At 51.5% G+C, this 23,128-nt stretch overlaps 1 protein-coding gene across 4 annotated transcripts in view; it reads right to left on the bottom strand.

Annotated features, from left to right (window-relative positions):
* Positions 1 to 4,232: 4,232 nt before the first annotated feature.
* Positions 4,233 to 23,128, bottom strand: part of DAPK2 (death associated protein kinase 2) — a 105,920-nt gene continuing 87,024 nt past the window's right edge. For 3 of the 4 annotated variants that reach the window (XM_053670037.1, XM_053670039.1, XM_053670038.1), the window contains 3 exons: positions 20,227 to 20,379; positions 19,166 to 19,211; positions 8,078 to 17,833 (listed from right to left, as the gene is read on the bottom strand). In XM_053670037.1, coding sequence (XP_053526012.1) covers positions 17,225 to 17,833; positions 19,166 to 19,211; positions 20,227 to 20,379 — 808 coding nt within the window. In that variant the 3' untranslated portion in view covers positions 8,078 to 17,224. Of the gene's footprint in view, positions 4,917 to 7,538; positions 7,623 to 7,741; positions 7,832 to 8,077; positions 17,834 to 19,165; positions 19,212 to 20,226; positions 20,380 to 23,128 lie in introns of those variants that run through there. The other variant, XM_037155554.2, reaches the window with a different exon arrangement.

Here is a 23,128-nt window from a genome sequence, read left to right as displayed (position 1 = left end):
CCCTGAGTGGTGATATACAATGAGGACTGTCACGAACTAGAACAGGGAATGAGGGAAGACACAGGACCGCCTTCTCTGGGTTGAAACCGAGAGGAAGAAACCCCAAGGGTCCCGTCAGGAGTAAGGGAATGGCTCAGTGGCTTTTCACACCCCAGCTAGCCTCTGGGCTTAAACTCGAGGAGATGTGCAGGCTCCTGGGGTGGGAGCTGGCGGACAGCCCAGTTGGGCCTCTCCGAGGCTTAGGCAGACTCCGAGGGGAAGTGGTGTCTGGGGAAGTGAAGCTGTGAGGGACAGGGGGCTTATTCCACCCTTTAAAATGCAAACAGGAATCCAGCCCAGGGATTCTCACAGGGTGGCAGGATGACCTCAGTGCCAATGAAACCACACAGGAAAAAGCCTGCCATTGAGTCACTAGGGAAAGCACACTCAGGGGTCTGGCACCCTACCAGACTCCAGATGCCGTCCCCTCCAGCATCTGGACCTGATGACCATGAGGGTTGCTGTCTTTCAGCTCATTTCCTCCCTTTATTATTTTAATGTAATATTTGCTGCATGCAAAAGAGTAGGTAACTAATAGGTAAGCAAGAAAGCATGAGGATAAAATGAACTCCGGGAGCACACGGTGACCTAGTACACTGCCAGCAGCCAGCACCCAGCCCTGTGTCCCTCTTCATTTCAGCTGCCCAGGGGTGAGCTTCACCTGGAATTCAGTGTACTCACTGCCTTGCTTTCAAGATACAGTTTTTTCACATTTGTATGTATCTCTAAACAACACATGGTATGGTTTTTGAGCTTTACAAAAATAGTATTAGACTGCATGGGGTGGTTCTCTGGGACACTTTTTTCACTCAACAGTGTTTCTCCAAAAAAAGTCGAGAAGAAATGTGGATTTGGGGGTAGGCAAAACCGGGCTGGAATCTAGATTCCAGGTGCTCTAGCTGCGTGATTGCATACAAGTCTCTTAACGCTGCTGAGTCTCAGCTTCCTCAACTGCAGAAATAAGGCTCTTGTTTGCCTTCCAAGGGCATGAAGGGGAGTAAATGCTGTGTATGAAATGTTCCTATTGCAGAACAAGTTTTTAAAAATGATGGTGAGCTTTTTTTCTGTCATTTTTCTTCTAGCTCAGGAGAGGAATCACTGATCCACAAGGAAAAAACAGTATTTGTCCCTAGATCATATAATCACCTTTTCTTTAGATTAAGAACTTGGAATGCACATTTTATTCAATAAGCCACATCATTACTAAAAGATGTACTTCGGTTACATATTATGATTTGCTAATGGGCGGAAGAGGAGTGAAAGGGAGAACCAGTGGAAGAGAAGAAAAAAACAGGAAGAGAGAAACTATGAATGGGAGGTCACCAACTGTGTCCCTGCGCTTTGAAATGTCAATTAACCATTGTGTGCAGCTCTTCAATTGCTCCGGTCCCTACGCCTGTTAAGGTTTGCTTATAATGGGATCCTCTCAGCGGACCACCAAGGCACAGTGAACAGAACAATGAAAAATGTCAGGACGACATCAAGCTGGGAACCAGATGGAAAGAAAGTTCTAAGAGCCTGCGCCAGATGGAACCCCTTGTGCCGTTCCAGCCCTCAGCTGGGCTCTTTTCACGTGTGCCTACTTTATAGAGCACAGGCTTGGCTTTTCCTGTATAGAGATTTTGTGGTTCACTTCTTCTATGGTATGGCTTCCATTTGCTTCCAAAATGAGGTTTTCAGCAAATAAATATGTGAGTGGAAAAGGCAGGTGCGATCTAAGATTTGGAATCAGGAAAGCCAGTCAGGTTGACATTAAAATGCCATGCGCTGAAATATTTATAGGTGCATCGGTGAAATATTGATGCAGCATCCTGGAAACGCACAGGCAGACGCTCTGGGGCAGGACGCCCTCAGACCTCTTTGAAGACTTGTCTTTTCACCAAGCACGGTTTTCGTCACTGGAAGTGTTCCATACGCCTCAGAGGACACCATGGTCTCTTTCAGCCTTGAAGTGGCGCTTGGTCAATATGTCCTCCTCAGAGCCCATGGAACTCCCACTTCCCCTGGGCCGTTGTTCTACCCATCCTCACACCCGGAGGGTAGCAGCCACCTGCCAGCGGGGAGGCCACAAGGACCAGCTCCTGTACAGGAGTGTGTGGGTGCCTTGCTCTGGCTGCTGGGCTTCGATGGCATCCTTGGGATAATGCCTCTGTAAAGGCCCCTTCTGTCCACTGCTCGGCCCTGTGCTTCCCAAGAGATTCTGGGAAGACCAGCAGGTGCCATCCAACACCAGAGAACTGGGCTGCCTGCCGGGAGGTGGTCAACAGGGCTTCCAATTGCCCGGATGAGAGGAAACCAAGGAGGCGCAGCCTGTGGAGTGGACAGTCCTGTGTGCACAGGACTCACAGAGTGTGGACCCCGGCAGGGCAGGGCCCGCGTCTGTCCTGTTTGCTGTCCTACCCCACGTCCAGAACCGTGCCCAGCACAGGCCGCCTCACGGACTGACTCGCGGCCCATGGAGGTCGACTGCTCAGAGGCCCCCGGCCGGTAGCAGTGCCCACAGCTGTGAGAAGACAGATGGCAGCAAGCGTGACCCCTTCTCCCATTTTCAGGAAAGAAGGATGAGGCAGGGAGCAGTCAAGGATAGATAGACGAGAGCTAGTTTAAAAGGAGGCAAAGCGACTGCTCGATCCGTTTCCTGAAAGGCGGCGCGCCACGGTTTGTCAAGCTGGAGGAACGAGCGCTGTGCGAGAAGTCAGAAAGTCGGGGCTTCTGTCAGACGTTGTCACAAACATGCTGCATGATGTAGAACTAGTCCCTTCCTCTCTCTAGGCTTCAGTTTCCCCTTTAGTAAAATGTCGTCGTTGGGTGAAATTCTAAAAGGCTAATCCTGTGGTCGTGATCGGAAACTCACACTGGTTTTGTCAAAGCCGTTCATTGCTCTCCTTTCTAGGAGGGCAGTCCCCTACCCACTACCGCACTTCATTTTCTAGGAGCACCCAGTGAGCTCCCATTCCACAACATTCCTTGCCGATTTATGTGACCAGCCACAGCCACGAGCCCTCACTGGCCCAGGGGCCCTGATCACAGTTCTCAGCCTCCGCGAGGCTGCACAGAGGCCCAGAGCTGGTGCTGCCTGAGAACTACAGGTCAACCCCACAGCGTCTCAACAGGTCTGCAGGTCCACTTCGTTTCTGCCTGGAAGGCCTTTCTCCTCCTGCGGGATGTACCCACCCACCTGGAGGAAGGCAGCTTGGTCCACCCCCTCACACGAGGGGCTTCAAACCTGCTGCAGACAAAGGGAAAGTCCGCCTCCCCTTGTCCCCCAGGCCCTTCACTTTCTGCCCTTTTTACTTCTTTCCCCCTCTCCTTCCTGGTTCACTTTTCCCTGGTCACCTTCCAAAACCTTCCCATTCTTCCCATCTCTTCTCGGGCGCTGTCTCAAATTCAGGGCCTCACCCTGACCCTTCTGATTTCTGTCTTCCAAGGGTCTTCTCTTGGGTTTCTGGCCAGCAACACCCTTCATCGGCCTGGAAAGCATGGCCCGGGGATCTGCGTCCGCGAGGTTCCCTTACCACACTCACTCAAGGGTTCAAGCAGTGTCCTCTCTCTGTCCTCTCCTTTCTCCCTGCGGGTTCTTTGTCCCTCTCTAACCACATCTTTAAAAAGCCGCCTGCCTCTATCTTGGCCATAGTTGGCAGGTGTGTCAGTTTCTAGGGCTGCTTTAACAAAGTAGCACAGACTGGTGGTTTAAACAACAGAAAGGTATCTGCGCGCAGTTCGGAGGCCGGAAGGCTAAGGTGGATGTATCGGCAGGGTTTGGTTTCTTCCGCGGCCTCTCTCCTTGGCTCGTGGATGGCTGTATTTTCCCTGTGCCTTCGCCTAGCCTTTCTTCTGTGTTCTAATCTCTTCTTATAAAGGCACCAGTCATATCGAAATTAGAGCCCACTGACCTCATTTTAATTCGATGACTTCTTTAAAGACCATATGGCCAAGTATAGTCAGATTCTGTGGTCCTGAAGGCTGGGAGACACAACTCAGCCCCTGCCGTCAGGGGTGATGGAGATGGCCGTGGAGACAGCACAGGCGTTATGTGCCGTGTCTGATTTAGGGAAGGGTACGGAAGCTGGATGCCTTGTAGTCCAGAGGGGATGGTTCAGTGTGCGGCACTAGCCACTCAGCACCCTAACCCTGGTGCTCCCCCAGAGTCACAGAGACCTCCTGATGGAGATAGCCCTAAAAGAAGCCAAGCATCAGGTAAACCAAACTTTTAATAAAAATGAAAAAAGTTACAATACAGTGGGCTGGCCATGGGCTGCTTTAGAAAGTCTGATATGTTGGTCGGCCTGATGAGCTGACTCCACGTGGGTTCTCGGAGGTCACAGGACTGGTCCCTCAGACCCCAAGATTCACCTCTCTCACTTGGCTTGTCCCCATGGGGGAGGCCTCCGTCCTGCTGGTATAATTACTGACCAGGCTGGTTCTGAACTCCCTCAGCCTATGAGGAAAACTGCCTGAGTCTGACCTTCACCCTTGATGACAATGGTCCTTTACATTGTTTTCTGAAGGCCACACCCGTACCCCAGGCTCTCAGGTTGGCAGACAGGTGGGAGCCTGTTCAGTGGAGGATAAGAGCTTTGGGAATGGAGGCGCCTCCTCCACAGGGAACAGCCACAGCCCCCAGTCTCCTGGCTCCCCCTGCAAATGCTTCAGAATCCTACAGGCCCATCTCTCTTGCAGAACGTTCAGGAATGAAGAATGCCTGGGTGCTGGTGACCAACGGGGACCGAGAGTCCGCACAGAAGGAGGTCCTGCTGGGCCCGGGCCTTCCTGGTGGCCCCCGAGGGCTGGGCCAGTTAGGAGCTACTGCTCCTCCTCCGGGAGTGGAGGGCCTTCCTCTTGGCCATGTCCTCCTCTGTGTCACTCTCACAGTTCCTCTAGAAAAAAAAGAGAGAGACCCAGGGCAAGTGGGCCATGAGACGTCAGGACTGGGGTTGTGCTGGGCCGCCTGGGCTGGTACACACGGGCGGGGGCCTGCAAGCCAGAGAGGCAGGAGGCTGTCGTCTGTCCAGAGAATGGGTGAGGGACGGGGAGGGAAGGAGAAGGAACTGAACTGGGGCCAGACCAAATGCTTTGAGGCCTTCCTCCCAGGAGGAGGGAAACAGGCAGAGTATCTAGAAGAACCAGGTGCCAGGAGAAGCCAAATTATAACGATCATGAAAATTATATCTGGTGGCTGCACCTTGGATCAAGACCACTTGGGTACATGGTGTGTGTGCTGTGGGTCTCCTGAACTCAGACTAGAGAGAAGAGAGGGGAGAAGGCTCCTCCCCAGCCTCTGACCCCACACACCTTCTTCCTTGACTGGCTTGGGCTGCACCTTGAGCAAGCCTTGCCGGGCAGTTTTTCCATCTTCACGGAAGAGGAACAGTAAAGCCCACTCTGTGGATGACCACAGCTGGGGCCCTGAAGGTCACAGAGCCTTTTCCATTCAGGCCACATTGACCTCACAAACTATTGAAAGTATTATAAGAACTACTTCAGAAAGACATAAGCAAGTCATAAAAATATCTGTTGTGAGATGTTCAATTTTAATGCTTCCTAAGCAAAAGAACTTTAAAAAAAAAAAAAAAGAGACGTCCCTTTGGGGAAACTTTATAATGGACGTCTAGAACCTGATCCTTTTCCATTTGTAGGGTGAGCCACTGAGCTAACAATGCTGAGCATTTGAGTAAAGAGAGGACTATTTTTAAATGTTTACACAAGAACAAAAATTAGGATAGAAATTCACTGTCCTTTCAATGCTCTCGGTCCTGTGTCCCCTTGGCTGCTTTATCTCAGGGCCGCTCAGCTGGGAGGTGTGCCATGTACCTTCCCAGGGCCTTCTCTCCCTCCCCTGGCCGAAGCCACCTAGAAATCCAAGGTCAAGATCAACTTCATCCAAATACCTCCTGGACCATCCCAGCTATAACAATAAAAATAACTCAAGCTCTGCTGAATAGCAACTTTTTAGCATGCATCAGAGCCAAACAATGAAAAAGTAAATGGAGGGAGATGGATTCTGTCAGCCATTAACAGGGATTTTCAGAGGGAAGGAGTCCAATCCTTTTTATAGCAGATGAGGAAACAACCAGGGAGAGGACATGGCTTGGCCAAAGCCACACAGTTGTTGCAGTCCTCTGGAACCACACATCCTCAAGTCCTGGGCAAGAATCAACAAGAGCTCAGACCCTGACCAGCATGGCTCAGTGGGTTGAGCATTGTCCTGCAAAGCAAAAGGTCACTGGTTCGATTTCAAGTCAGGGCACATGCCTGGGTTTCAGGCAGGGTCCCTGGTTGGGGGTGTAAGAAATGCATCTGATGTTCTCTTACATTGATGTTTCTCTCCCTCTCCTTCTCCCTCTGTTCTCCTCTTTCTAAAAGTAAATAAATAAATAAATTTTAAAAAGCTCAGACTGAAGCAAGAGGACCCAGGATGTGTGTGGCTGGGGGCAGGTGGGAGGAGAGCAAAGGGGCTGTGCCGGTCCAGCGGCTGAGCCCAAGTGCAGTGTGCTCTCAGGCTGCTCCGGGCTGACTGCCCATCTGCGTCAGGCAGCTGCCGTGCAGCCCCACCCTGAGCACAGCCACGTCCGTTCCTGACCTGTGCCGTCCCACACACTCCTGGGGCCCTGCACACAGGGAGCACTGGGGAGCATCCGTCCACGGAAACTCCAGCAGCTGAAGGTACACCTGGGTGGGGTGTAGCACTGCAACACCGCATGCAGAGGCACTGGGGAGGCACTGGGGGGGGCGGGAATCTAAAGTCTACAGAAGCATTTTATCAACGACGAGAACTGCTAATACGTATTGAGCACTTGAGTGTCAGGTTCTGAGAATATGTCATCAGTTGATATTCATGACTGCCGCATGAGGCAGGAAGTACTGTTAACTCTCTTTTACAAATGATAATATTTGGCACAGGGAGGTTAAATAATTTCCTCAAAGCCACACAGCCATTAAAGGGGCGATATGAATCCTGGCAGCCTGACTCCAGAGGCCACACTCTTGATCAGTGTATGGCAAGTTTCTCAATTTAAATGTAACAAAGCTGGAACAAGCTAATTAAATATGATATCTAATTGTTATGACTATTAATGTTAATCAATTACTATAATGTAAAGCAAAACAGAAATGGAACCACTGAAACACGAACATAAAGCTCCTGTTCTACTGCAGATCTTCGGATTGTCAGGAATACATTCTGGATTGCCTTGGTGGCCCCTTTACCCAGAGTCCTCAAGCTCAAGGTCCCCAGCAGGCTGCAGGTCCCCAGGGAAAGGTGGGGGCAGTGCTGTGGCAAAATCCTCTAGGAGAGGATTCGAGGTCCCCCAGAATCGAGGCTTCTCCTGGCACCACCTCCGTGGACCCCCTGAACATAAGGCCTCCATCAACCACACAGTGCAGAGGTGGGCAGGACCAGAACTGGCTGGAAACAGTTAAGTCCCATCTGCACCCCCTCATCCCTGAGCTCCAGGCCACCCCTGAATTCCACCCTAGAAGAGGGCACTGCATTTACCCACCAGGTTCTCCTCCGGCCGCAGGTGCACCTTCTTCATCAGGGAGCGGGTGAGGTGGTTACACAGGGAGACAATGCTGAAAGAGAGCTGAGGGAGGGAGAGAAAAGGAGTTGCCAGGTGGGAAAGTGCACCGAGACCCAGAAAGGAACAAGGAGCCCACCTGGGTCCCCTGTACCCACAGCCCCCACCCCTAAGCCCTGACATACCTTCCACCGCCTACGGACATACTGCTTCTTGAAGTTCTCCAGGTTGACCGCGGACTCCCTGCGCACCAGGGCTTGCTGGTTGTCCACCGGCTGGGAGACAAAGTAGAGCACAGCAGCTGACACTGGCTTCGGATGGCAGTGACCCCCTCTCCATAGAACCTCTGACCACATGCCATCCTTAGCCTGACCCCGGCCCCTTCCTTCTGGGCATGGCATGCAGAGGGACATCACACTGAGGGCATCATTTATGGAGGTCTCAGCTATTCAGGGGATGCCCTCAGTGCCCCTGAGCTGTTATCACCACAGCCAGACACACATGCTGGCCAGGATGGAGGCTGAGCCCAGGGAGGGGAAGAGAGGGAGGCAGGGCTTTCAGTCACCATCCCTTTGGGGAAGGGTCATTGTACAGAGCCTAAGAGGCCCACTGTGCGCTGGGCCTGACTGTCCTCAGGAATCGGATGCCTTATTGGCATATGGGACATGGGCGCTCCAAAAATGAATGGAAGGAAATAGGGGCTTTGATGGAGGTCAAGAGGAAACAGAATGTGTAGGTGCCTTTCACCGCCTGACAGTCAAGGCTCAGCCTAAATCCTGACTTCTCCAGGAAGCCCGGGTGGCTTCTCCGAGCCTCGGTGTTCTCACCTGTAACATGGGCACAATAAATAACACTGTGTCGTAGGGCTGTTTAGGGTTAAATGAATGCGGATGTGTGAAGTGCTCAACCTAGAGGTGCTGAGTAAAGAGCAATAAATCACTGATAGCCTTCCTGCCCTCTCCCTCCTCTCTTTTTAAAATTTATTTTATTTAAAAAAGTGTTCTTTCTACCAAAAACCTAAACATATATAATGTATACCACTTGATGAGTCCATTCCCTCTTGAATTCCTCCCATTTTACAAATAAAACCAGGTTTTCAAAGATCAAGAGATCAAGAGATGGGTTTCATGGGTTCTATGAACCTTCTGAAGCGGTTTGTGGATGTTGGTGTGTAAATGTGCCCATGAATGCTCACAGCAGCATGATTTACAACAGTCAAAGAGCGGGAACAACTGAAATGTGCATGAAATGATGGTGGAGAGACAGAATATGGCCTCTCCACACAATGGAATACTACTCATGAAAAGGAAGGAGGTACCACCCCTGCTACGCCATGAATGAACCTTGACAGCATGGCAAGGGAAAGAAGGCGGACATAAAAGGCCACACACTGTGTGGTTCTATTTGCACACTACGTCCTGAATAGGCAAATCCAAAGAGGCGGATAGTAGACCAGTTGCCAGGGGGTGGACAGAGGGAAAATGAGGAATGATGACTAAAGGACCTTGAGTTTCTGTCACCGGTAACAAAATGTCCTGGAATTATATAGTGGTGATTGCTACACAGTCTCGAGAATATGCTAAAAATCACTGAACTGTACACATTTGAGTACTAAATTTATGAAATGTGAATTATATCTCAATTAAAAAAATTAGTGTTTATGTACAGATAAACCCGGCCAGTGTTCATATACACTGCTTCTGCAGAGTCAATGGCTTTCATGGATTCTCAAAGGACTCCGTGACCTCAAGAAAATGAACTGCCCGGCATGATCCATGAGTTCCCCTCCAGCTCTGTTTTTCTCCCGGCAGCAACGCCTCATCTGGCACCTCGGTGAGTGTGGAGTGAGGGAGCTCACTGATCCCTGAGTGCTGATCTCTTCTCTGAGCCAGGCTTGTTTATTTTTCAGCGGGGCACTCACACCAGGGGAGGCCCGCGCATGCTACTGGCTCACGCTGCCCTGGACTTAAAATCTTCTGGCAGGAGGCCCTCCCCATGACCACCCAATCCCCTCCCCTTGGAAGGCCTCTGTGTGTTTCAGAGCCCAATTTAAATGGGACCTCCTTTAAGACAACATCCTATAAACAACGTCCCTCTCCCCAACATGACCAAATACCTGTGAGCTCCCTTGTCACATATGTCACCTGTCCCAGTCAGCTCTGCAGGGGGGTCATCCCACTAGTGGGAAACAGCTTGAGGGCACAGAATTTTCTTCATGTTTTTGTCAGTGTCCCTGGTCCTACCTCCTCCCCACTCAGAGCATACAATGGTGGGTGCTTAATAGTTGCGTGGTGAAATTGTTTCTCTGAGCAGCTGAAGAGACAAACTGGAATAAAATCCTAGGACCCAGGGCCTGCTCACTCCTGCCAGTGAGAGGCCAGGCACCTGGATCAGCAGCCATAACATCGAACAAGGTGTCCAAGCCCGGAGACTGCCCACAGCTCTGCCTGGGAGTCGGCAGGGTCCCGGGGTGGGGCAGAGAGGAGAGTACACACAGCCTTGCCTGTGAGGGGAAGGCAAGAAAGCCAGGGCGGGGCACGCCCCCAAACTGGGACACTGTGGTTTGGACCAAAGAGTGCAGCAGGAGAGAAGGGAGGGGAAGGAGGAAGATGGAGAGGCACCAGAAAAGGGCACTGAGGGACGGACCACCTGGCGAAGCTCTCCCACCTCCTTCCTTAACGGCCTCGCACCTCCCGCCTCACCTGCAAGCCCAGCCCTGGGGCTAGCTCTCACGGGGAAGGGAGCTGCAAAAGAGGGCCAGCCTGCCTGGTCCTGGTGTCAAAGCCTTTCCAGCAGCTTCCGGGCACTCTTAATGAAACTCAACAGGCTCACCAAGACCCCCAGGGGCTGAACCATATGGTTCCTTCTCCAATCTGATGTCCTCCCTCTCTCCTTGCTACCACTGTGGCTCCCATCACAAGTCTGCTTGCTGGTCCAGGATCCCAAAGTCTCAAGGTTTTGCCCTGGCTCCTTCATATATTCACTTTGTCACTTCGGTCAGATCCTTGCTTGAATGTCACCTCCTCAGGGAGGCCTTCCTTGACCATCCTATATAAAATACCACCTCGACTTCTTCATACGACTCACTGTGCCTGTGATCCGTTTCTTCAGAGCAGGTCACTTTATTCTGCACTTATTTATTTACACTTGATAGTTCCCCTCCTGTGCACCTCCCAGCAACTATTGTCTCCTTTCCAAGGTAATGTCCTACCTCCCCAACCCACTGAACATTTTTACCTCTAACTTCACTAATGTCTGCAACTCACCTTTGAGCCTAACCCTTGCAGTGGACCCTGCACTTAGAGAGTTTGATGAGGCAGGATCAGTAGACTCTGGGAGGAAAGACACCGCTCTTTATCCACTTACCAATGGGAGCCCTTACCAGGAGAGAGATGCCTAAACCCCACGGCTGGAAGGTCAACATACAGGCTAGGGGAGTCCCGTTAATGAGAATCCCATCTGCCAGCCGGTCACAGGAGTGCCAGGGACTGAGCAGAGAGGCCCGACTAAAATACGTAACAGGTGGGACCACTCCCAGAAGTTGTTCACAGGAGGTGATACCATTACTTCTTGGGTCCTGCCTATATGCTACACAAAACAGCATGGGCCTTGAGGAGAAGGCCACCCAGGCCATAAATCTATCGGCCTGGCCTTTCCTAATTGATGGGCCTCCTTGGTTGCTAAGAGGGCTTACCAACTGCTGACACTCTCATCTGAGCCTTGAAAATCAGAGAGATTCAAATTCTGCAGTGAAATCTGTCTCAGAAGAAATGTGGCACTAACACTTTTGATTCAATGGGGAGTATGAGGGGGAACGGAGCTGTGCTCTGCCTTCTCCTGACTCCCACCCCCTCCTCTCTGCAAACAGACACTGCCCACCTTCCTCGGGCCTGTGGTCCTTCAGGATGCCAGTGTCTGGGCAGTTCTGGCCAGGCTCAGGAGCCTAGGGGAGCATGTTTGGTGTCTCAGAAAAACGTCAGGGAGGCAAGAAGACAGAATCCTGTGGCTGAAGTCAGGTTTTGTTTTGCAGATGCAAATGCCTTTGAAAAGGCCCAGCGGGATGTGCTAGGTCAGCAGCCACATTCACCCAGCAGGGAGATGGAGCAGCAGCCACCTGGGTTTTCGGAAGAGGCACTCTAAAAGATTTTCTCTAAATACCAGGCCTCCTCTAGGAACTGCAAACAGATTGCAACTTTTCAAACCTCCATCTGTGCCATTTTCCCAGCCCCATCCTCTACGGAAAGCCAGGGACACCTGGGCGCCCACATCTCTCCTACCCGGGTCTGTCACTCTAGCCCCTCCCCTCCCCTCCCCAGGCTCCTTTAATGGAGTCTCCCTGTAGGTGGCTCCTCCATTTCTCCCTTTTATTGGCTGTTTTGCTGGCTAAAGCCTGGACCCTGCTGGTTTCACCTCACTTCCTGAAAGGAGCTCGGGATGCTTCCAGATACCCGAGCCTCTGCCTCCCTATAAGTGGGAGGGGGAGCCGCGCAAAGGGCGTGTCCCTGCAGGTTGTCCCTCCCTCAAACAAGTCAACAGAAGGAGGCAGGAATGCCCTTTTCCTTGCTTGACCTGGTCTCACTCTTCCGAGTTAGGTCTCAGCATGGATACACTCTCACTTTTAGTCCGCCCTCCAGGGCAGTCATGCTTCTGAGCCATTTCTCATCCCCAAGAAAAGCTTCAAAAGCTGCCCCTCCCGTACTGTTACAGAAGACAGGAGACTTGAGAGACACAACCACCAAAGGCCATGAGGGGACTCTGTTCGGACCCGGATTTGAACAAACCAACCGTAACAGAACATCCTTGAGGAAGGCGGGACAAGTGAGTACGGAATGCGTATCCAGGGGATATTAAAGAATTATTCCTGATTTTGTCCGGTGTGATAGTGGCACAGTGGTAATGTTGAAAGGAAAACCCTCGACAGAGACTCTAGCTGAAGAATTTAGGGGTTAAATAAGTTTGAATTTGCTTTAACATACTCCAGAAAAAGCAGTGGTGAAGATGCGTGAGAGCTGACTGGCCACAGCTTGCTCGCTCCTGAAGGTGGTAACGGTCACAGGGAATTCTCCGCACCATTCTCAACACTTTGGTGCAAGGTTTGAAAATGTCCCATAACAAAAAGTTAAAACCCAAACTCTCCCCTTCTAGTCTCTGTGGTGTCCGTCTCTTCGATCTCTACGTCGCAATCCAGGTTCCTGGCCCTAGTCTGGGTTTACCCCCATCCCTCCCAGCTCCACCTGGCAGCTTCTCTGCCTGCTACAGTTTGGGGGGGCGGTGTGGGGAGCTGGTGTTGAGAATGTTTCTGCCCCGGGCCTCCCCTCTGAACTTCTCTCACTCAGAATTCCTCTCTCTCCTGTTTTCTGGAATAGCAGGTACCTGTTTTACCACTCACCACGGCCTCCCCCAGCTCTCGGTGGGCTAGGTCCCCGCTGGGCCCAGACACAGCCTTTTATTCAGGAGCTGTCTTATCCTTGTCTGTCGCCCTTCTCCAGAGCCCAGTCAGTGTTTGTACAGCTGAACTGGCCCCTTCGGCTCCCCCGGGGTGCCCACTGCTGGCGCTCTCCTGCAGGGCAGGCTTCTCCACAGGCCAAGAGTTTCACAGACAGAGGAGAAAAGGCCCTTCACTCCCACAGGCATTTGCAGCGGGGATGGTGTGGGGGTACGACGCCGCCTCCCTCATGATCCAACTGCACCCAGTGATGGGCGAGGTGGGCAGCCACCATGTTCGTAATGGCCCGTCGGGGAGGCTGGGCGGTGCGGGAAGGAGTATGGGGAGGGGTGCGTGGGAGACCCAGACTGACCCTGGCTTTTCCTATCATTAGTAGTCCACCCCCCCCTTCGCTGCTCACCACTTGCATCTGTGGAATCCCTGGTAACCGCCCTTCCCAGTGCCAGCGGAGCAGCCATGTGGCACGTGCCTCTGCTTCAGAGCAGGGACAAGCAGCCACCCTCCCCAGGAACTGACTCCCCAGCTTCCCCGGGGACCCGTTATTCAGGAAGATGACACTCACTCAGCCTCCCCTCCCCAACAGTGCGGGGTGGCATTGCACAGAGCACGGTGGCCGCCCTTTCATGAACAGCCTGATGAATGAAAAATCCAGCAGCAGGTGGGTCTGCCCACAGAGCGGTGCCCCCAGGCCCCCTCTCTCTACGAACCAGGGCCGGGGACACTCCAATACTCAGGACCCTGCCCTCGGCCCTGCTGTTAAAGGTCCAGCTGCGGGAGTGTGGGGAGAAGTCCAGCAGGCCCCCTGGCCGGGCCCCCTTGGGTTCCCCTCAGCGTGGGTTCTGTTGCCGAAGGGCCATGTGGGTTGGACTGGACAGGTGACAGAGGGAGATCACAGTCTTCTCCGATTTCCTTGAAAGACTTGGGGGCATTCCTCAGTTCACCTTGACTTGTCTCTGGAAGTTCTTAGTACTGAAAAGGATCTGTTTATGAAATGTCTAAATGACAAATCCTTACCAATGACCGGACTGGAATGTACGGAGGACACTTCCCCCATGGTGAGGGAAACCTCCTCTGGGTCCGACTTGCTGGGTGACTTCAGACAAGCCCTGTCCTATAAAATGCTATAAAACACAGGCGGCCGGGGGCTGGCCTCTGAGGACCTCCCAGCATGGAGCATGTGTGGTTGCTGCCGCGAGTCTAACATAACCACTTCCCCTCCCTCTTCCCAGCCTCCCTAATTCAAGTCCTCATCGACATCTTACTCCTGTACTGCGTTTTATTTTGATGTTCACAGGGAAGTTTCTCCTGAGTTGCTCAATCGGGCACTTCCTTTCCTTAGGAAGCTTGGCTGTGTGAGGTCAAGGTCTGTTGACATGGCCAGAGGACCTTTACTATTTACAGTGCCCTGGGCCAAATGAGTACATCACGTCCTGTGACAGGCCAGGTTAGTTCTTGGAGAGACTGCAGTTGGGACATTCGTCCCAATTCTCTCAGGCAGGGCTTAGGAACAGCTTGCATCTTCCACTGATTCCAAGGTGCACCTTTCTGAGCTTTTCTCCCAATCAATGGCATCATTTCATAATTGTCGGTCTGAGGTGGAGGCGGTGCTCACGCTGCTGCTGCCAGCCCTTCGGGGCCACCCAGCCTCACACTGCCGTTCCTTTGGGTCACAGTCTGAGTCTGCACAATGTTGAGGTTCTTTTGGGTCACACTGATTGTGCAAACTCAGAAAGCAGGAGGACCACGGACCTGGAGCCCCCATTCTCAGGGGAGGAATTTGCATCTCGCCACCTGGTGTCCAGGTGGGAGCACGCACGTGTTCCCTGGCTTTCCCTGTCTCTCGGTGGCTTTGTGGCTTACCCTGCCTTTGAGGGGATCCGGCTTTGCCTGGGAGGGTTTCCTATTGGAATTTCCATCGTGGGCTTTTTATGTTTCTTATGTTTGGTGCATAAAATAATGATGTGTATTAAGTGAAAATATGGTTTCTTATATTTGATGAAAAAGTTTCTGTTACAAATATTATATATCCCATTTGAAATAATCCAACATGCAAATAGAAAAGGAGGTAAGATTTTGAAGAAATGGTTTCATGGGATCAGAATCACTTGGCTTTATCCTAAACCACTTCCCATGCTCATTGGGCATTTCCACCCCCCTCCCCCCATCTTACATTGGGCCATGACTAGCCAGGCACCCATCATGGCTCCCCTTGACTCTTGGGACGAAGGCAGAGCTCTTAATATGGTCCTTGCTGGTCCTGCGTCCTCCGCAGCCACATGTACACAATACTCTTATTCTCTCCCCTCCAGCTTGCTTTCTATCTGCGTCATTTCGGCCTCCCATTCCCCTCCCACCCCAGAGCCCTGGCATGACTGCTCCGTAGCGAACAATTCTTTCTCTCCAGTTTGCCTCGCTGCTCTCAGCTCCAGCGTCACCACCTCACGGATGCCTTCCCTGACTAGAGCGGACCCCACTGCAGGTTCTTGCAGGGCCGCATGCATCTCTTTCACAGCATATGTCCCAGCCACAGTTCTCCATCTCTAGAATGCTCTTATTAATGTTGGAATCCTTCACTGGACTGCAAACTTTGTTCAGGCACAAAACGTGCCTGTTTTCTCTTAACTCTGTATCCCCAGTGCCAAGCTGAGTGCCTGACAGTTGGTAGGTGCTCAGAAATTATTTGTGAATGGATGGGTGGGTGAGTCTGAGTAAAACCTGCCTCAGAAGAAGACAGTGAACTCCGGGAGCCTGGGGCAGTCAGGAGAAGCAGAAAGAGCAACAGACTCCTGAGGAGACCTCCACTTTTACCACTATTGTGACACCGGGCAAATCGCATCCTCTCTGTTTCCTCACCTTCCAATTGGGAATAAATTTACCCTACCTCTCCAACAAGGGTGTTTTGTGAGTCTGTGAAGACACTTTGAAATGATACATCTGCTTCCCCACCCCCGAGCCTCTAGCACAGGGCTGGGCCCGAGCTCCAGGCTCTTTCTCTGCGCGCCCACTGACTGGGCCCTCCTCCAGGAAAAGGGTGATAAGACCCTGCGGTCCTCGGGCGGTGTGCTCAGAGCTTGGAGTCAAGAAGGGACCGCTGAACCTTGTGCTTCCCAGTCTCAATGTCCACCCTCTTCCAACACTCTCACGGAGTTCCTCAGACCTTTCAGGGCCCAGTGACCTAAGCACGTAAGACCCCTTATCTTATCAGATCCCCTTTAGTATTCACTCCCAGCACAAGGTTGAGGCCGGAGCAGGGAAAGTTGGAGAAGGCTGAGATGCTGCCCCTTTCCTCCTGCTCTGCGGGCAGATGTTCAGACACAGGCCGGATAAGGAACCAGAGGCCAGAGGTCCCAGGCCAAGCCCCCAGGCCACACCCTCTGGACCGCACTTCTTAACACAATCAGCAGAAGGGATGAGGCATTCCACCTTTACTCTAGAACACGTTAAGGTGCTTATTTTACCTCTGGGATTTGAACTTCAATATTAAGGTGAATATTTACAGCAAAGCCTACACTTTCTTCCCATATCCCTCATCTTAGAGTCAGGTATCCTGAGCTTGTTTTGTGTAAATCAACTAGCTATGAATGACCCTGAGTAGATCATTTTCCCCCTCTGAGTCAATTTCCTCATCAGTTACATGAAAATAATAGTAACAGCAACAATAATGCCACCCACCTTCCTGTCTCACAAAGTTCTTTTAAGGATCAAAGATATAAGTGCCTGGTAAGTGATGTCGGTGCAAATGAAAAATAGTGTTTTCTCTGTGCATTTTAACTTCCTCCTTCTGAAGCAGGAAAGCACGAAGCTGATGAACTGTTACCCGTGGTTAACTCAATATTAGCCAAGATCTGCAGTCTCTAAGGCATATAGGTGGGAAGTGAAGTGTGCACAAATCCATGATCACAAATCAGTCATCAAGCACCTCCCCAGGGCCAGCTGTCCTCCTTCTGGAGAAAGATACATTGAAGGGTATTTATTCTCAATTGTTTTATCATCTTGGCTGCCCTGACAGCCCTCCTCCCAGAAAAGCAGGTGGGTGAGAGGCGGTGCAGAATGAATAACTTGCTAGCACGTCTGTGATTCTGGATTCTGTGAAGGGGGTGGAAGGCAATGCATGCTACAGACACATATCCCTGCAGGATAATTCTAGCTGATGCCCAGCAGGGGGATTGGAAACACACTTCTGCAAGCCATCCAGGGGGCATTGCTGATGAGATTCCTGTGCTCAGAGCTTCAAGCCGGCCAAGACTTCTTCACTGCCTGACCTGCCGCGCAGCTCCGCTAGGGACTCACTGGCGTCCCAGCAGAACACAGAACCCAGGCCGTCTGTGCTGCCGCTCTCCAGCTGGCAGCTGCCCACTAGTTCCTGGATCCATTGTAGGTCTGCTGAGAGCTCCTGTCTCAGAGCTTCAAACTGCACCTGCAGGTGGTCCAACTTCCTGGCCACGCTCCCGAGGCCGGATGCTGTGGTCTGGATGTCTTCTCGCAGGAGCTTCTTCAAGGACTCCATTTTGCGGAACTCGTACCTGAGCTGGGACAGGTCGTGCCGGGCACTCTCGCTCTCCTCTCGGTACCAAGCTTCCTTCTCACTGAAGATGGAGACCAGGGTCTCCACATCATCCTGGATGGTGCCATGGGCTCCTGCCAGGGCATGGCATCCCTGGTCTACCCAAGCCACATCCTCTACCACGTGAGCAAAACGCTCAAAGTTGACGTAGGTGTTGTTGGGAGGCATGCTTGAGTGGCATTTGAGGGTGTACTCTCTCAGGTGCTTGGTCTTCAGCTCAGTGGGCTCTGTCTTCCGCTGTTCTGGGGCTCTGTCTTCTCCTTTGGACTGATGGGTGTTTAGACAGAAGAGCCAGGGTTAATTTGACACTTGCTCCAAAGGGCAGTTTGAGGTGGAGGCAGAAGGCACACGAGCAGCCTCTTTGGCATTCACTGCATGCGTCAGGCCATGTGGAGGACCCGGGTGGGATGAGCACCCCTACAGGCCACAAGCAAGGTCAAGAAGTTCAAGGGTGCTACCTGCATGCTCACTCCAGGGCAGGGTGGTCCATGGCCATTAGAGGGTCTTCACACGCATAGCATTTAGGGGCACTTGCACAGATAAGCAGGCTGCAGCAGGACTCTGCAGGCATCCACTCGAAGGCAGGAACATACAAGGCCATGGCTGACAGAGGCAGTCAGCTCCATGTGCTTGGCAGCACATGGCAGGCTGAGCAGGGAGGCAGCGTAAGACACTCACTACCTCTTAGCCCTGAGCCCTGCCCTTGGCCTTCTCCACCCTTCAACAAGCAGAGGAACCTAGTCTTTTCTGGAATAGGCAAGCCCTCCCCACTCTCCACCTTCCGAATGCCTCTATCCCTTCTCATCCACACCCTCAGGTCACCCTCGCCAGCTCTCTCATTTAACAGTTGAAGTGAGTGGGGAGTCTGGCTAGGTCCCTGGATGTACATCTGCTCAGTTAACAGAACTAGTTGGGCCAAAGCTCCCGTCTCCAGATTCCCACCCTCCTGAAGGGATTTTCATGGCCCTTTACTATGACTAGACCACAAGACCTTCCAGCACACCAGCCACTGGAAGCGCAATTATGAAGCACGTTAGGCAGCGCGTCACCTTTGTGTCCCTGCCCTCCCCAGAAGGAATGGACTTGCCCTGAGGGAGCGGCTGCCTCTCTGCCCACCAGGCCCCCATCTCAGCCCCATTCCCTGAGAGCTCTTGGTACCCGAGGAAGCCAGGTGTCAACCTTCACTCAGAGCTCCAAAAGTCAGAAGGAGCCCTGGTGACAAAGTTGAGATTTTTCATTGTCATTGGTTCTCTCTCTGCAACTGGGGAGTCCCAATTTCTGCTTTGAGAATGACAGTGGCATAGCATCTGACAAAGAACACTTTGTACGATGGCCCCAAAGGAAAAGGGTCACAACTGAGGTTTGTGAGAGTTGCATTTCATAAGTCACCTGAACCCATAAAATATGAACTTAAACCTATAAACCTATTTGAAAGAGCCCCAGAACCTTTGGAGCTCCCAAACAGCTTTCATCTATGCCCACGGGTTAGCATTTCAAGCAAAGGCCTTTCCGGGGGCCCTCTGCATCTGGCCACCCCAGCCAGCCCTGGTGACACAGCAGAGACTTCCTGCTCGCTGGAACTCATCACTGTGCCCTTACCGTGATCCAGGGGTGTCTGAGAGCCTCTTGGATTGTGAGCCGTTTCCTGCAATGAGGATCAGAAACTGCAATGAATCAAGGGGACAGAAGCTGAGAGCAAAGGGCTTCATTCTTACTGTTCTACGCCCTTCATTTGGCATTCTTCGATCACCGCCCTCAAACCGTAATCACAGGAGATGCAGAGATGGACAGGGAACTGGCTGAATTCTCTGCACCCCAGAGAAAACGGTCCAGGCAGACCTCTCTACAGAGTGACATCACATAACTCTCATCTTTGGTTCCAAAGTCCAAGGGCCCAACATCACACCATAGGGGAGCTGTAAGGGCTCTTCTGAGCTTCCAGCTTTCTGCTGTGAAATCTCTGGTCTCTGTTTTTCTGTCTGCCTCCCAGATCTCTTCTCTGCCCTTCGATCCTGCCTAGGGCTGCCCCTAGATGGAGAAGGCCAGCTCCTATACTGGAGAGGACCCCACTCTGGCTCTCTCTGAAGTCTGTAGGACCAAGAAGACATGACCTTCTAGAGTCTGTGGACCTTATTCCTGCCCCAGCTAGGCCAAGCTCTGGGCACCCAACACCCAAAATTCCCTGCCCATCTCCTGTGATCCCACAGCCTCAGAGCTCACCCCGGGTCCCAGAGAAGGGGTAGGATCATCATGTCCTGTTCTCTCACATGTTAGCCTCTCTGAGCTCACCTCCCCCAATTCCCACCTGAGCTGGCTCGAAAATTGCTGCCTTCCTTTTCAAATCTAGTTCCAGGTGCCTTTGGGACCGACTGCACAAGGTAACGTGCCCTGGAGAAACCCAGACTGACTTCTACACACACACACAGACACATACACATCATGTGCACATACGTGTTTTCATTTCAGCAGGGAAGAAAAGCAGAAAGACTTAAGCAAACGAGATGAATGCCAGTCCACACTTCTCAGCACCTGCCCAGATTAGACCACAATGGTGCAGATGACAGTCCATGACAAAGTGGGGACAGACTAGCATATCTTGGGGAAAGGCCACAGGAGCAGGTCAGTACGTGAGAAGCCCATGCCTTCCTCTGTCCTCTTACCGGGTCTCTTTCACCAGAAGCTTCTGAATGAAGTCCTTGGCCAGCTCGCTGGTCTGGCTGAAGAATTCCTCGTCAAAGTCATAACTCACTGCCGTGATATTTGCCAGCGTTTCCTGCTTCGTGTCTCCCAGAAAGGGGGATGCTCCACTTAGGCTGAGCACACAGAGAGAAAATAGGTGATTACAGGGAAGCAGATGGAGGTGGGGAAGAGGGACTCGGGACCCTGACCGAGACCAATCCAATAACCTTTATGGAGCTCCTACTGACACCTGACAAAAAGAAACTGTCTTCAAGAGACTCGACAGAGGAGGGGAGAGAAGCAGAGCAGAACGGAGCAGAATACAACAGAAGGCCAGACAAGGGACTGTGGGAACACAGGGTGGAGGGGAGGCCCAGGGCAGGCTTCACGGGAGACTTGGCATTTGCATCAGTGTGTCTGGAAGAATGAGGAGGATGTCAGCTGTCAGAGGAGGGGGTGAGAGGTCTTCTAGGCTAAGGGGGCAATTTGAGCGAAGCCTGACAGGTGTGGAAGTAGATGAGCCATAAGGGACCCGAAGCGGGTGTGAGGTTCCCCCACAGCGTTTGTCAAGGAGGTGTCACTCAGATAGTGACTCCCGAATCTACTGTCAGTTGCCCATGGGAAGCCTCTGCCTAGATGTGCCATTTTCCCAGAAGTCACTGTGCCCAAACTTGAGTGCCCTGCCTTGATTAATGATGTAACCACGAATGTGTCCAAGCTGGAAACACAGGGGGCAGCTCTGACTTTTCCTTCCATTTCCTCACCTCATCTATCCCCACCCACACCGCCATTTCCTAGCACAGTGCATTGGAAAATCATTGACATTTCAGTCCTTGGGTCTGAAGCCCAGCTCTGTCACTGTTACCTGGGTGAGCCTAGGTAAGTTACTCAACCTCCCTGAGCTGCAGTTTCCTCGTCTGTAAAATGAAGCAAATGAAAGCCTCTGCCTCATGTGATTGTTGTGAAGAGTAAACATATATAAAATGTTCTGTGCAATACTGGTCCATGCTAAAGCTCCAGAATTGACTGATGGCCATTATTGCTGTCATTGCTGGAACACAAAGACCCTTCCATGACTCCCCAATTCTCTATAGGATCGCATCTCAGCTCCTGAGCACAGCATCAGAATTGGCGCCTACCACATTCTCAGGACATTTCTCCACACTCAGCACGCTAACTGTTCCCTTCCTTAGAAGGACAGCCCTTCTGTCCCTTTATACCTGGAAAATTAACCTCATTCTGTATAGTCCAGTTCAAATCAATCAATCAGTCAATCAGTCAATCAATCTCTTTCTTGCTGCCCTATTAAACCTTCTGAAGCCCAGCAGCCATCGCCTCTCCCATCTGTGTCTCACAGAGGCATGGTTCTACCTCCACCAGGACCTTGGTCCCACCGAGAGAGGGACAGCTATCTGGTGCCGTTCCTCACCCCACCCCAACACACGGAGCTCCAGACAAGCAGGGCAGATTCTCCATCACGTAGCTGTGCCAAGTGCTTGGCACAATGCCCACCATGGAGCAGGCACTCAAAAAACTGTATGGAATTCAAATTAGCTGTGAGACGACTATGCACCCTGTACACACTGGAATTCTTTAACATCTCCATGGGAACCAGAATTCTGCAGAAATCAAAGTTTCAAGGACTGGCGTCTGAATGCCCTGGCTTTGATGTGAAACTACAGAGCAATGCATCAGATCCTCTGTCTTTGCATCAAATTTCCCTGGGACTTTTAAAACATATTGGTGCCAAGATCCCACCCCTAGTGATTCTAGTTTAATAGATCTCAGATGGAGCCTGGACCATGGTTGGTATTCAAAGGTCTAATGTGCAACCAGGGTTTAGACCCTCTGCTGCAGCTCAAGGGGGTCCCCCACATCGGACAGAGCTCCAGTCCAAGTACTTCTGGAAGAATCAAAAACTGGTTTGCAGGGCAATGAGAGAATATCTCCTCAGCTGCTGAGTCTGGCTGTGGGCTGACTCTTACCGAATGTGCCACAGAAATAGCATTTTCCCAGTGTGCTGTGAGGGGAAACCTGTTGGGCAGCACTGATGGAATGAACACCTACTAGTTAGTCATGTACTGTGGGCTGGAGCAGTGCTAAGAAATATGCTCATGTCAGCTTACAAGGGGGGACCCCCCAAAAACTGGAATTAACTTCTTGAGGGTGGGCCCCTTATAGTACAGGCTTCCCCTGCTAGGTGCGTGTTTTAGGAACCCATCTGTATCAGTGCACCAGCTGGCATTGTGAGAGGCTGCATTTGGCTTCAGTGAATTTTTTTTTGAAGACTCTTTCAATGCATTTGCCCATTTCATAGTGGTTGATTTACGAGCGCACCTGCCCATTGGGCGCTGAGTGTTCAGCAGTCTTTGACCAAAACTGGCATGACCTCTGTGCCCCATCCTCCCTATAGACCCGATCTTACCCAAGCAACTTTTTAAAATTTCTTTGGATGAAAAAAGTCCTCAAAGGAAAACATTTTGCCAATGTGGAAGAGGTGAGACAAAAATGGCAGAAGCACTAAAAAGGATCAAAATCGACAAGTTCAAAAACTATTCTGAGCAGTGGAAAAAGGTCTCCATAGGTGTACTGCATCAAATGGAGAGTACTTTGAAGGTGACTGAAGTTTAAACATGTAAGACTAAATATACATTTTTTATCAATAAATTCCAGTTTGGGGGGGTTCCCCCTCATATTTAACCTTCACAACATACCCCTGATGGGAAGTTTGTGATTCCTACTTTTCTGATGGAAGAAACAGATCTGCAAAGAGGTTAGGAATCTGCCCAAGGCCACAAAGATGGAAAGTGTCAGATCCACTACACAGAGCTGTGCAGGAAATCTCTGCTTAAGCAACTTAATCCTTCAGGGACAGGAAAGAGA

Source organism: Artibeus jamaicensis, unplaced genomic scaffold, assembly GCF_021234435.1.
Source record: "Artibeus jamaicensis isolate MK-2021 breed Jamaican fruit bat unplaced genomic scaffold, CSHL_Jam_final contig_548, whole genome shotgun sequence".
NCBI classification, from domain to species: Eukaryota; Metazoa; Chordata; class Mammalia; order Chiroptera; family Phyllostomidae; genus Artibeus; species Artibeus jamaicensis.
The sequence above is the reverse complement of the archived record's forward strand: the minus strand, read 5'-3'. Positions and strand labels throughout refer to the sequence as shown.